Here is a 13992-nt window from a genome sequence, read left to right as displayed (position 1 = left end):
TATATAACAACATTTAAAAAAAAATTATAAATATAGCAAAATTTGTAAAATTCATCAACAATATAAGTCTATCACCGATATATTATATTGCAATAGACCATACGAAGTCTATCGACGATACAAATCTGTCGATGATAGTTTTGCTATATTTACAATTTTTTAAAAGGTTGCTATATCTTTAATTATTATTTTTAAAATAGCCGTCAATTCCAATTTTTCTATTACATATAAAATTCAATACAAAGTATACTTAAATTACTAAATATTAGTCCATGGCCTCTCTATTTAGTAGTTTAAAACCACCTTCTTCAAAAACAAATAATAATAATAATAATAGTAATTTAAAAGAGTTTGAAAAAGAAATTCTTAACTTATTAGAAACAATCAAATTTCTAAGTAAAGTTCATACTAAAATTTCCCTAAAAAAATATATACTTTTTTCTAAGAATGATTTAAACCAACCTAGCTTAGACTGGATCATTAAAATGGGAGGCAGAATCAAATATGTAATTTGACACATAAAATTTGACCCCATGGAAGTTCAGAAACTTAGGCAGTAAGGTATAGTAGAGGCAATAGGCATCATCCCTCTGTTACATGCCGCTTTTATTTGTAAAAGCAAAAAACAAAAAGGATCCATTTTCACGGAGCAATTACGCGTGTCAATGGGGGTCGCCGCAGCACAATGGTACGGAGAAATTAAATGAATTAGGAGGGATGGAACAAAGTGGACTCACACTAAAACCCATTTTTCAATTACTCATCTTCTTCTAAAAAAACACTTTCTCGAAACCCAAGAGTGATTTCCTGAGTATTATTATTATTATTCGTCGGTTTCTTTCCGGTTTCTCTTCTTCCGGCGGGAGCAAATAATACTGTAATCATGTCCCAAGCTTTGTTGGATGATGTTGATAAAATAATGCGAGTACCATGCACCTAAGTTTTCCTGTTGCATTGATAATTACCATATTCCATGTTTTTCTATTCCTTTGATTTGTTCTTCTGTCTCTGTCCTTCATTGAATCTCTATGGGTTTCATACCTTCTTTTTTCTCTTTTTTTTTTTTTGGTGGGGTTTGGTTTTTACTGATTCAGGTGCTGTGTGATGCTTTTCTCTTCTTCTCCCTGTGTTGTACCAAGGAACTGGTGTTACCCATTTTGAATATTCACTTGTTCTCCTTTTGGAAAGGGCATTTCGCCCATTTTTTTGGTTTTTTGTTTTTTTCTCTTTCTTTGTGGAGGGGATTCGAATATACTCTATAATGGCTCACCCATTTGTTGGCTGCTTCTTGAACACACGATTTCCACTTGGTTTTGCTCTAATGCTCTGTTCTTCAAGTTTGTGCTCCCGTTGGTTTTGAGTGGGCAGCATTTTTTGTTGTTTGTTTGTTGAGTTGGTGGATACTAGGGCTTTAAGGCTCCTAGGCATCTGTACGATTTTATTTGTCCACTTTTTCCCATGTAAATTATTGGTTAGACCAGGGGACAAGAAGGCTTGTAACAGTAGCGTGACTTTTCATGGGGCTGTTTGAGATGAAGTTACTGTTTGTTTTTATTTATCTCTTTTTTTTGAAAGAATGAAGTTACGGTTGATTATCTATGATCATGTAGAAATAATCAATAGGAGATCTGTAGTATTATATATTTTTGTATACTATTGGCGTTGGACCAATGGACGAGTTCTTCTGATGAGAGACAAATAACAGTAATGCATATATAGAAAAAGATTGAAGATGAGAGATGAGGAATTTGAAAAACAGTTTGACGTTTCAGTAAACGAGAATATTAAATATATTATTGCTGAAACTGATTAGACTCTGTAGTTCAACCTGGTAGTTTTTTTTTTTTTTTTTTCAGTCTCGTAGTTCTGCCATGATTTTTTTAAAAACTTGGTGGAACGTTTGTGTGTTTTCCAATCTTTCTGTGGTTTATTCTCGTTCTTCTTGGACACAGGCTGGATGCTTATATCTATGATTACCTCTTGAAGAGAAAACTATATACTTCTGCAAGGTCTTTTCTGGCTGAAGGAAAAATTCTTAGGGATCCAGTGGGTAAGACTGTGTTATGCATCACTGTAATACAAACCCAGTGTATCTACTGACTTCCATATATCCGTAGCTTACTTTGCCTTCTGTTTTGAATCCCATTATGCAGCTTTTGATGCTCCGGGTGGTTTCCTTTTGGAATGGTGGTCTGTGTTCTGGGATTTATTTATTGCCCGCATAAACCCACAGCACTCAGAAGCTGCTACATCTTACATCAAGGTTCGTTTTCTATTTAGATTTTAGCTGAATTAGTTCCCCCTCCGAGTGTTCCATGAAGAGGAAGAATGCTGCATCAGACAAAATAGTTGACCAAAGTTGTCATGTTGCCACATCCCTTAATGCATGCAGCTTTCATGTATTGATATCTGTATCAGATTGGATAAGTATTTCTTGATAACTTGAGTTTATTTTGGATTCGACAGTCTCAGTTGCTGAAGGATGGAGATTTGCAGTTACAACAACAACATTATTTACAGAAGACTCAGCAGAGTTCTACTCCAATTGCTAATAGGCTTGTTTTGAACAATTCACTCAATATACAGAACCCTTCAGTTGCAAATGAAATGGCTGCAAAAATGTATGAGGAGAATTTTACACTCCCTATTCAAAGAGATACACTAGCCAATGTGCTCCCAAAGGTATTCTTGAAGATCTCAATGTAATTTAATTTTCGCCTTTTTCCTCGATATTCAAGTAAATGTTCTCGCAGAAAAGATTTCTCAAACATGTAAGCCAGCGTCCAGGCTCAATGTTTGGAGTATCTGCCATGAATGCTCAACCTCTGAGGTGTCTCTCGTAACATTTCGGGTCCTGCTATTTCTGTTTTATTCTTAAAGGTATACTTACTACTTTTAATTGTTTCATGTTTAATGTATGTGAACATTGGTTTTCTAGCCAGAGCCAAATATCTGGGTACAAGTCAACTAGTATCGATACTCAATACCAGAGTCAACAGCTTCCAGGGTCCAAAGTAATTATTAATCAACTATGAAAATATGTTGTTTCCACTCTCTCATGTTCTCAGATGTAACTTTTTATTTTGCTGTGTTGAAACAGAAATTGAAAGGGGAGATGAAGTCAAGTATGAACACCAGAGTTAGCACGGCTGAAGGAATTGCTGGTACTCCTTTTTTCAAATATAAATATATATAGATAGGAAATTTCTGACTTTGTTGATACATTCCTTCATCTCAAAAACTCCTCCCTCTCCTTAAACACACACGCACACAGAAAAAAAAAGGACCAGAAAAAACCAATGCCATATTTAATCCTTGGACATTTATTACCTCATATCTGATTCAGGAATTATGTTTGAATTGGTTTGAAAGTTGTCAACAAAAAAAAAGAAAATTGAATAGTATTTAACTAAAAACTTATATATATATTTCTAAATGGAAACAAGCCTCTTTATTATACATTTATTACATCATATCTGATTCAGGAATTATGTTTGAATTGGTTTGAAAGTTGTAAAAAAAAATGAAAATTGAATAGTATTTAACTAAAACCTTATATATATATATTTCAACGGAAATAAGTCTCTTTATTATTAATAATAAAAGAGACCAATGTTCAAAGTACAATAGTATTATTCGAGCAAAAACGACTAAAGGAAAGTCTGCTAAAACTGAAATAAACTAATAACATTTTTAGAATTTTGATAGTGTTTGTCAAGTAGTTCAGATAGTGGTTTCTGTAATCTCATATTAGAAAGTGCCCGGAGTTACTTCATAGCCTCCGTACTTTTTTGGGATTATTTGTTACTCAACAAAATGTTTGGATTAACCTCCCACCCCAAGCATTCCTTAATTCATTATGATGCTTTCTTGGTTCTTCAGGATCAAATCCGGGCACTAGTCGTTTGCCTTTGAATGGAAGGCCTTCATCGGTATGCATATTTAAACTCGATGCTCGTAAATTATATGCATTCTCCTTATACCGATTGTTGTACTCTTTTTTAAAAAAAAAAAAAAAATTGAAGAACCTTATTAAATAAGCATGAGATTATCTCAAAATCACGGGTAATAAGAGAAATAGCCAATGTATTCTATAAAAAGTGTGAGATCTCTTCGTTTATTTAATGTAGAATTCTAAATATGCCTCTTCAAGGTGGTGCCTCTTTGAATTTACCAATTTTTAATCAAATCCATTTTTTCTTCTAATGGAATATGGGTGTATGAACTTTATGACTTTTAATACCATATTAGATAAACATGAAATTTCATCTTAAATTCAATTAATAATGAAAGGTGTAACTCTTCTATCTTATAAAAAACATGAGGTCTCGTTTTTTCAAGAAATTCTCAACAAACTTGTATAAATGTTTATTGGAGATTGTAAGTTGGAAAAAATAATCAGCATTTTATGTTTTTCTCAAGAATAATATTTGATTTAGAGTTACTAGTGTAGATTACATAAAGAGGCATGTACTTAGTCCCTCAAGTGAAGATGAGGCTAATATTGGAGATCTTCTTGCTGACCACTTGCTAGGAATCTCATCTTAAGTTTTTTGACAAGTATGAGGAGAAATGCTTAAAGGAAAAAGAGAAAAGAGATATTTTTTGATTGCTTTTTCCAAGAAAGTTAAATAACAATTAGGTTATAGTGGTAGCCATTCCTGCGAAATAGTCAAAGAAGAAGTGTTCATAAATTAATACTATGGTGAGATTTAGGACCTTTCTGATTAATTTTACTGCTCTTAGGGATTGGATCCTCTAAGCTTGGGGCAACAGCAACAACCCAACTCATTCATCCAATTGCCTCATACTTCCAGTCGATTTCAGCTGGAGCATGAATTTATATTTCAAGCACCTCAAAACCTGGGAGTAGATTCTGCCAATGTGGCATGCATAAGACCAGGAGTGCCTTTAAGTCAAAATATCCATATGAAGGATAGCCATTTATGTTCTATGGATTTGTCTGATGTTGATTCAATGGCACCAGTTTGTCATCCTGCTTTGCCACATGTAAGTGCTGATATGCTGAACAAGGTATGGATTTTTTTCTTTGGTTAAACTACCGCTTTGCTCCTTGTACTTTGAGTTTCATCTATTTCCGTCCCAGTACTTCCAACTTTTCAAATTTGATCTACATACTTCCAATAAATCTTAAAATTAGTTCTAATTGTTTGTTTGAAGTATTTCTATATCAAACTTGTAAAATTGTGAATATATTTCCATAATTTGCAAAGCAAAGAATAGTAGGGTCTTGGATGCAGTCCTGTTTTTTTTTTTTTTTTGGAAGTATAAGTATAGACATAGAATTTTCTAGCAAGTAAGCTTAATTCTTAAAATCAATAAATTTAAATCAGAATGTTATCAAACAGGGCCTCCCTTATGTTTTTGTCAAGTCTTTCTTTTTCTTTCTTTCTTCTTTTTCCCCCTTAACGAAAATATCAGTGTTTAACATTCATCAGCTACAGCAGCAGCAATTAAAGATTGATAACTAAAAGGTAGCAACAATTCTTGCAGCATCCAATTTTGAGTCAACATTCTCAGAACTCAAATCACATAATTCAGCAGCAGGATAAATTAACCAGTTCAGGGATCACAAATGTTGATGGCTGTACATCCAATAAATTTCAGGCTAATAATCAGGTTGACAAACTTACACATTTGTGTTCCCAAATGATATTTGATATGGATTACCTTCTTGTCTACTAGATATATGTTCTTGGATTCCTGCACCGCAGAGCTGAATGGTCAATTATGTCTGCTCTATTTTTTTTTCTCGAAGTTAGTGTTGTAGTTTTTATTGATGTAGTTTGTAGTCTGTAGTGGTAAGTTTTTGTAAGAAAAGGTACCATATTGTTATATAAGGAAGTTTGTCATACGAGTCTTAAGTCTTTTCTACTCAGCCATCTTCTTCTAGGTGCTGATTAACGTATTTTCTCATTGATAATACTGATTAATCTAATTAGCATAAACAAATAAAGAGAGAACAATAATGCTCAATTTGGCATTTAAATAATGAGTTGACACATGGCAGGCTGATATGGGTTGTCTCATGGATGATGAACCATTAGATGATGTGGAGTCTTTCCTATCTCTTAATGAATCAGACGAGAGAGATAATTTAGGTCTGCTTTCTGACTCTACCAAAGGTATGGTGAAATCTTTAAGAATAGCAGGAGACTGTAACTGTAGGTCTGTTATCCCAATAGACTGTAATTGTAATTTGATCGAGGAAATTCAGTTTTAAATTTTTCATCCTTATTCCATCCTTTCGTGTAACTGAAGGCCCCACACTGAAGGAAATTCATGTAATTCCTGCAAATACAAGAAAGGTCGAATGCTGCTGCTTTTCATCTGATGGAAAACTACTTGCCAGTGGTGGGAGTGACAAAAAGGTTAAATATATTCATATTAAGTGTGTTATCAAAATTATTAAATCTCTTACAGATCAAACTTTTAATGTTCTTGATGATTTATTAAGTATGGTACCATGTTGATTTATTTAAGTATGTATGCAGTATGTTTAGTTTCTAGGACATTTCTCAACAATTTAATGGTGCAGGCTACAGTGTGGTGCACAAAGTCCTTTAAAGTGAGGTCTACACTTGATGAACATTCACAATGGATAACTGATGTTCGCTTTAGTCCAAGGACATTAAAGATCGCAACATCTTCAGGTGATGGGACTGTCAAGGTTTGGGATGTTGATAATGTAAGCAAGCCAGCTTTTTTTATCAAATGGCCTTTATCCATTATATCTTGTATTCTTTTAGTCTGACAACTGCCTACAACATTCTAGAGAACAAAAATTTTCTTTGTTAAGCTTTTAAGAATAACAACTCTTTCTAATTGACGACTCTGAGACATTTTACAGCATGGCCAATCACTTCGGACTTTCACTGGACATTCAACTGGAGTCGCATCATTGGACTTTCATCCTAGTAAAGATGATCTCATTTGCTCTTCTGATATTAGTAGCGAGATAAGGTACTGGAGCATTAAAAATGGTAGTTGTGTTGGCATTTTTAAGGTATAAACTCAAACTCATGCTTTAATTATGATTTCTTCATATTAAACTGCACCTGGTATTTATTTATTTATAAAACATAACCTCTTGCATCGCAATATACTAATATGTTTGACAACTAAATCAGGGTGGTGCGACAAAGTTGAGGTTTCAACCGAATAATGGAAGAACGCTTGCTGCAGCAGCGGGAAAAGTTGTTTCCATAATTGACGTAGAAACCCAAGTTTGCAGACTTAGATTACAGGTTTGTTAGTGTAGTTTACTCTTTTATGATTTGAGTTTCCTTATAAACTTGCAAAATCAAATTTTAGGATATGCACATTAGTAACAACCACATTCTGCCTTTCGTGAACTGTTTACTTATTTATTAAATTTAGGATTTAGAAGAAAGAAAATTCTCTATATGTAAACTTGTTCATTCATTGATTGTTAGTATGATCTGGAAAATGTTGAAATGAGAACTTGAGTGAGTATTTCCTATTTTGTTTTTGTCTTGATTTCGACTTTCCTCTTTGCTACGAGAGGAAGTAGCATGGCTATGCACAATACAGATCAACTCATTGTTCGCATACCAATCAAATTTGATTTCATAATTGTCAAACCCTTGAGACCTTGTAGACAATTGAAAAGGGAGTAAATTATTAAGTATGCTTTATAAACGGAAGCTTAAGCGAGTATAATTTAGTCTATGGTCGATATTTAATGGTAGTTGTTCAGTTTACACCTGGCTGTTAGAATAATCAAACCTACAGCTTAGACCCGTAAGTTTGCTGAGGTGAGTGAATTCAGAAGAGTAAAAGGTAAGTGAGGTCAGAAGAGTAAAAGAAGCCGATGAAAAATCACAAATCTTACAATACTCGTGGTCAATGTCTCATTATTTTAGCTTCACATTAATCACCAAAATTTTCTGGTTTGCCATTTCAGGGTCACAAAAAAAAAATTCATTCTGTGTGCTGGGATCCATCCGGTGAATATCTAGCATCTACCAGTGACGATGTAGCTAAAGTATGGAAATTTGGTTCTGGTAGCAAAGGAGACTGCATTCATGAGTTGAACTGCAATGGAAACACATTTCATACTTGTGTTTTTCATCCCACCAATACTTCTGTTTTGATCATTGGCTCTCATGAGGTTAGTCGCTGCTATTTAATTTCACATGCTATTTTATCAACTCTTCAGTGAAAAATTGGCAATATTCTCTGGAAAGCAAATAATATATCTATAATGCTTTGGTCCTTAAAAGCCATTTCAAGTTGTTTCATGCTTACAGTCTCATATTGCACATGGGCAATAGATAATTCTGCATAACTTGAGCCTACGTGAGCTTTTAATGTTTGTGTTTAAGTTCTTTAATTTTTGCGCATTGTTGCTTGAAATTACTAATCCACCTGGACAAGTAGAAACATTTAATGATGTGATAATAAGATGTATTGACAAATGCTCTTACTGGATAAGTTTACTTGATATAAACTACAATTGATTTTGCACACTTTTTGTCTTCTGATATTATTTAGCACCAAAGTTTTAACATTGAGAATGTTCTGTTTCAAATGGAATTGTTGGTTTCCAGTCACTGGAGCTTTGGGACATGACAGAAAACAAGACAAGGACATTGCAAGCTCATGAGAAGTTGGTAACAGCCTTGGCTGCATCAAATGCTACTGGTTTAATTGCTTCAGCAAGTCACGACGACTGTGTCAAGATCTGGCAGTAACGAATCAACGAGCTCTCTTCTCCAGCTAAAATACTATCATAACATTGTCTGTTGATAACCATAGATCTCAGTCATTTTTGTTGTTTTTCATTAGCTTTTTTGTATTTAGATTGTGACAAACTAAAATCAAACTAATGTTTCTGTAAGGACATCGGCAGAAGATGTCCTTTCTTTTAGTATCCTGTAAAAAAGTATAGGGAAAAAGCTAATGGAAAACAAAGCACTAGAAAACTTGACCCGCATGACTGATGTTCCTCAACAAAAATTAGATGTCCATTGTCATACTTTAATCTGCTAGTAAACCAAAATTAGAAGTGATTTAAATTTTGAACAAGACCTCTTGACGTTTATATTATATAGTTTTAATTCTTTCCACAAGGTTCTCTTAGTTTGGCTTTCGTTAAACACACAAACCTAATTTATGTCTATTACAAGCAAGTTACTGTTCACGTGAGATTTTGAAAAAATGTATTTCGTGGAATTGAACTTTGTTATATGCATACATATTGAATATTGTGAATACAATCTCTAGTATTTACTCATGTGATGCTTTCTCTCGAATACAAGTTAAAACTTAGAACTTCTCGATCTTCGGTTTTTAGGATGTTATAGTTGCAAGTCTACTTGAGCTTCATTCAAGGAAACTTTGTTATATAGAGAAATTTTGTGGGCTTTAGGTGGGCTTTGACCCATTTTTCGCTTGTTGGGCTTGAACTTCGACCAATTTGCATGTTGAGCTTAGGCTTGAGCCCATTTGCCTTATTAAGTTTGGACTTGAGCTTGAGCCCATTTGCTTTATTGGGTTTGGGTCCATCTGCTTGTTGAGTTTGGACTTAGCTAATCTGCTTATTGGACTTGAATTGGATTGAATTAAGTAAACTTAATTATCAAAATTCAATAAAATATAATTATCGAATATTTGTTGTGATGATGTGGCAGAATTTAATTGACCGAAATTTCTTGCTCAACCCCCCTTTCGAGATTAGTGCACGTGTATGGGTGGACGAGTCTCGAAAACGATAAGCTGAAACAAAAAATACTAAGTGATTTATTCTTGACTATGATTTCAATTAATATAACAAATTAATTACACTATGCATTTGGACATAAGTGTGGTTAAAATGCTGTATGAAGTTTTGGTGAATTTTGAAATTCAATTCACAATTTTTCTATATATATAAAAATCATTTGGAATATGGCCAAGAGATTTTTTTTTTTTTTTACCCATGAATTTAATGAGATAATTGAGACTTAAAAAGAAATGATATAATTGGAATATTGTCAATTCATCAATTTAAGTTCAAAGTTTTGATTTTTTTTTTTTTCTGCACAATCTTTTAATTTGAATTTGTAGCAAAACTTGTGATACTTAAAGATGAATTGCTACCAAATTTAAAATTTGAATTTATTTTATTTTATTTAATTTGAATTTGAAATAAATTTATGCTTTCGAATAAAGTTTAAAATTTTTGAACACAATAAAAAGTAAAATTATTTGGAGAAATTAAATAAATATATATATATATATATATATATATACTTTTTCAATTATGTATTTAATTAGAAGAATTTTATTTAAAAGGAATATTTTATTTATTTAATTAATTTGTTATTATATATGTTTTTTAAATAAAGAGAAAGATTAGGACTGAATCCCAACTTCCAACTCAATCTCAACTTCCAAGATTTGTTGGTTTATTGAGAAGTAGAAGGAGAAGTTGGAGATGAATACATTTCTTACCCTATAAATAGAGAACAAAGTTGAGAGCAAAAATCATTATGTTCTTCCTCATCACTGTTACTTTATTTTGCTCCTCAAAAGTAGCCAAAGTTTTTCGAATGGCTGACCATTTTTAAAGGTAGCAGTTCGAAGAATTTTTTTTTTTTTAATTCAAGTTATTTTCTCTCTATTTTTTTTTTCATATGTATTTTTTTTCCTTTTTTCATTTTCCTTTTTTTTTTCTCGTCTCAACTAATTCAGCAATATCTAGCTCGATCTTCTTTTCATAAGCTAACTTTAGAATCAACTCTTTTAACACGAAACACTTTCCAACAGGGTGACTAATGACCCGATGATACTTACAGTATTTAGGATCATTTACTTTTCCTGCTTGTTCCGGTCGTTTGCATTCTGGTAGTTGAATAAGTTGCTAGTTTTCATGTCTTTCTTTTCCTGCTTGTTCCGGTCGTTTGCATTCTGGCAGTTGAATAAGTTGCTAGTTTTCATGTCTTTCTTTAAGAATTGAGCGTTGTTTTTCCTCGCTATCACGCTTTCCTTTAATTTTTGTTTTTTTCTTTTAGAGAAATATTTCAAAGGGGTTGCATGAACAACCAGAGACTCGTTTATGACACTATTTGCAATCATTTTAGTGTCATCAATTTCATTTTTGTCACTCCTCATTTTTGGAACCAAGAAATCTTTTTCTCCTCTTCGTGTGATTCTTAGTTCCATATCATGGGCACGAGTCGCCAACTCTTCAAACGTGCGTGGTTTTATCCCCTGCAAAATATAGAGAAGTTCCCAATGCATGCCTTAGGTGCACATCTCAACTGCAGAAATTTCTGTGAGCTTGTCTTTGCAATCCAAGCTTAGAGCTCTCCATCGATTTATGTAGTCGATGACTGGCTCCCCCTTCCGTTGTTTGGTGTTTGTCAATTCCATCATGCTGACGATATATCAGGTGCTATAGAAGCGATTGAGAAAGTCTCCCTCAAGCTGCTCTCAACTATCAATGGATTCATGTTCCAGGTTGATGTACCAGTCGAAGGCGTTTCCTTCTAGAGTTCGAACGAACTGTTTTACCAACAAATCTCCTCTCGTACCAGCAGTTTCACATGTTTCAATGAAGTGAGCAACATGTTGTCTTAGGTTACCCTTTCCATCAAACTGTTGGAACTTGGGTGGTTGGTATCCATTATGAATTTTGAGATTGTTGATCCTCTTCGTATATGGTTTGGAATACAAAGAAGGAGTTAAAGCAGGTCTACCATATTGAGTTTTGATGGAGTTTGCAATCATTACCTATAACTGCTGAACAGACAGCGATGCAATTGAAGTCGAATTTTATGGATGACTTTCCTGCATAATTGCCTTCCTTTTGTCAGTATTTTTGACAGTATGTGTATGGCTTGATTCAGCAGCATCACAACGTTCGATGTGATTCTTGAGAGATGCAATTTCATTATCCTTTTCTTCAACGGCCTTCATGAGTATGTTGATCTTCTTTTCCAGCTCAGCCATTCTGTCTTCATTTGTATCCACGCCAATCACCATAACTGACATGATATTTGGATGAGGCATCTCCTCATTCGAGCATTCATAGGAGAAAATTTGTTCGTCAATCAAAGGATTTTCTTTGATTATAATTCCACCTTTTGGTGGTTTGGACAGTTGTTCCCAAATGTTCTTTGTGGCCTCAAAGGATGACATTTTCCTCATATGATTGAGTCTCCCTTGAGCGGCCACGACTATTTGGCTGCTTTTCGATGTCACTTGGAGCTTTGGAAGTATTGCCTTGAGATGTCATGATATCTTTAGATGTTCTTCAAATGAGAAAGAGATGAAAGTTAGAGATTATCCCACTGGGCGTGCCAAATTGTTCAAATGAGATTTCGAAAAAATGTATTTCGTGGAATTGAACTTTGTTATTGATAAATATTGAATATTGTGAATACAATATCTAGTATTTACTCATTTGATGCTTTCTCTCGAATACAAGTTAAAACTTAGAACTTCTCGATCTTCGATCTTTAGGATGTTATAGTTGCACGTCTATTTGAGCTTCAGTCTTCTGGAATTCAAGAAAAGTTTGATCTTCCAAGTCTTCAATCTTTCAAAAGATGATGATCTCGAAGTTGATAAGAACTTGCACGTCTTGAGAGCTTTATAGAAGTTTGAATATTCAATTCTTCAGTACTTCAGAGCTTCAATTCTTCATTCAACCAAAGACCTCTTCAAATGAATGACAAATGTCTCTATTTATAGAGAAATTTTGTGGGCTTTAGGTGGGCTTTGGCCAATTTGCTTATTGGGCTTGGACTTTGACCAATTTTCCTATTGGGCTTAGGCTTGAGCTCATTTGCCTTATTGAGTTTGGACTTGAGCTTGGGCCCATTTGCTTTATTGAGCTTGAGTTCATCTGCTTGTTGAGCTTGGCCTTGGCTAATCTGCTTATTGGACTTGAGTTGGGTTGGATTGAGTAAACTTAATTACCAAAATCCAACAAAATATAATTATTGAATATTTGTTGTGATGATGTGGCAGAATTTAATTGGTCGAAATTTCTTGCTCAACAGTTACTATTTTCAAAATCAATAAAATAAAATCGTTCACCAATTTGAATGCTTATAAATTTAAAATTATTTTAATAACCTTTCAAATTAAATATAGAAAAAATAGGAGAAAACACTTCATTTGAATTTTACACGAATGTCAAGATTTGACTATTTTTATGGATTGATTTGTAGTTCACATTAATTTTAAATATTACATATTTTCTAAAATATATATAATTTATTCCCATAAATAATTTATTCCACATCTATTATTTATATTAAAATTTTCTATTTAGTCTATTAGTTATTTAGTATATTTATTTTCATTTAATTTTAAGATGGTCATTTATTATATATCTTTGTAAATATGGTATATAAATTAATTCAACCGTAGGATTCTAATAAAAAAATTCTATTTATTTTTCTTTTAGTGATTTTAGTCAAAACTTCTTCTAATATACTCTTTCAATTCGATCTTTCTCTCACTTTCTGATCTCTCTCCGTCCATTCTTTTTAGTTCTGTTTATCTCCTTCAAGTTTTTCGATGAGTGCATTTTTGTTTCATATTATTAAAATATTATAAAAATAGTTAAATCTAAACGATCATTCCAAAAACTTCTTGAAGATTTGCTACCCTAATTTAAACAATCAAATCTAAACAATGGTGTGTCAAATCCAATTGCGTACAAAAAAATCTTGAAAAAAATTAAACAACGATTAAATTAAACGATCGTGTGTCAAATCTAAACGATCGCGTATTAAAAAAATCTTGAAAATAATCATTTAGTTTTGGCTATCTAAATCTAAACGACCGTTTAAGGAAGAATAGCCAAATGTAAACGATTGTTTCCGCGTTGAATGTCAATTAATCACATGGTATTTTTTGAATTTTTCATCGTGGGCCTGTAGACTTTTTTCGCTTTCAAAATTATCCTATACGGTATAAATGTTTTGTTGCTTTGTTCTATTTCTTAAAAGA

The 13992-nt window shown here is 33.1% G+C and overlaps 1 protein-coding gene across 2 annotated transcripts; it reads left to right on the top strand.

Moving 5' to 3' along the window:
* The first annotated feature begins 742 nt into the window (after nucleotides 1-742).
* Nucleotides 743-9074, top strand: LOC101211937 (transcriptional corepressor LEUNIG). Of its 2 annotated transcripts, none has more exons than XM_031880829.1 (17): nucleotides 743-921; nucleotides 1953-2050; nucleotides 2154-2263; nucleotides 2467-2682; nucleotides 2754-2830; nucleotides 2939-3014; nucleotides 3101-3164; nucleotides 3883-3932; nucleotides 4747-5010; nucleotides 5515-5640; nucleotides 6032-6146; nucleotides 6283-6392; nucleotides 6560-6709; nucleotides 6872-7027; nucleotides 7152-7268; nucleotides 7949-8155; nucleotides 8595-9074. In XM_031880829.1, exons 1-17 carry the CDS (start codon nucleotides 884-886, stop codon nucleotides 8736-8738), a joined length of 2118 nt encoding a protein of 705 aa, XP_031736689.1. In that variant the 5' UTR covers nucleotides 743-883; the 3' UTR covers nucleotides 8739-9074. The 2 variants fall into 2 exon arrangements, with proteins under 2 accessions (XP_031736689.1, XP_011656566.1); XM_011658264.2 differs by having other exon boundaries at nucleotides 744-921; nucleotides 4747-5034.
* The last annotated feature ends 4918 nt before the right edge of the window (nucleotides 9075-13992 follow it).

The sequence above is a fragment of the Cucumis sativus genome, chromosome 1 (genome assembly GCF_000004075.3).
Source record: "Cucumis sativus cultivar 9930 chromosome 1, Cucumber_9930_V3, whole genome shotgun sequence".
NCBI lineage: Eukaryota > Viridiplantae > Streptophyta > Magnoliopsida > Cucurbitales > Cucurbitaceae > Cucumis > Cucumis sativus.
This window is presented reverse-complemented; position numbering and strand designations above follow the sequence as displayed.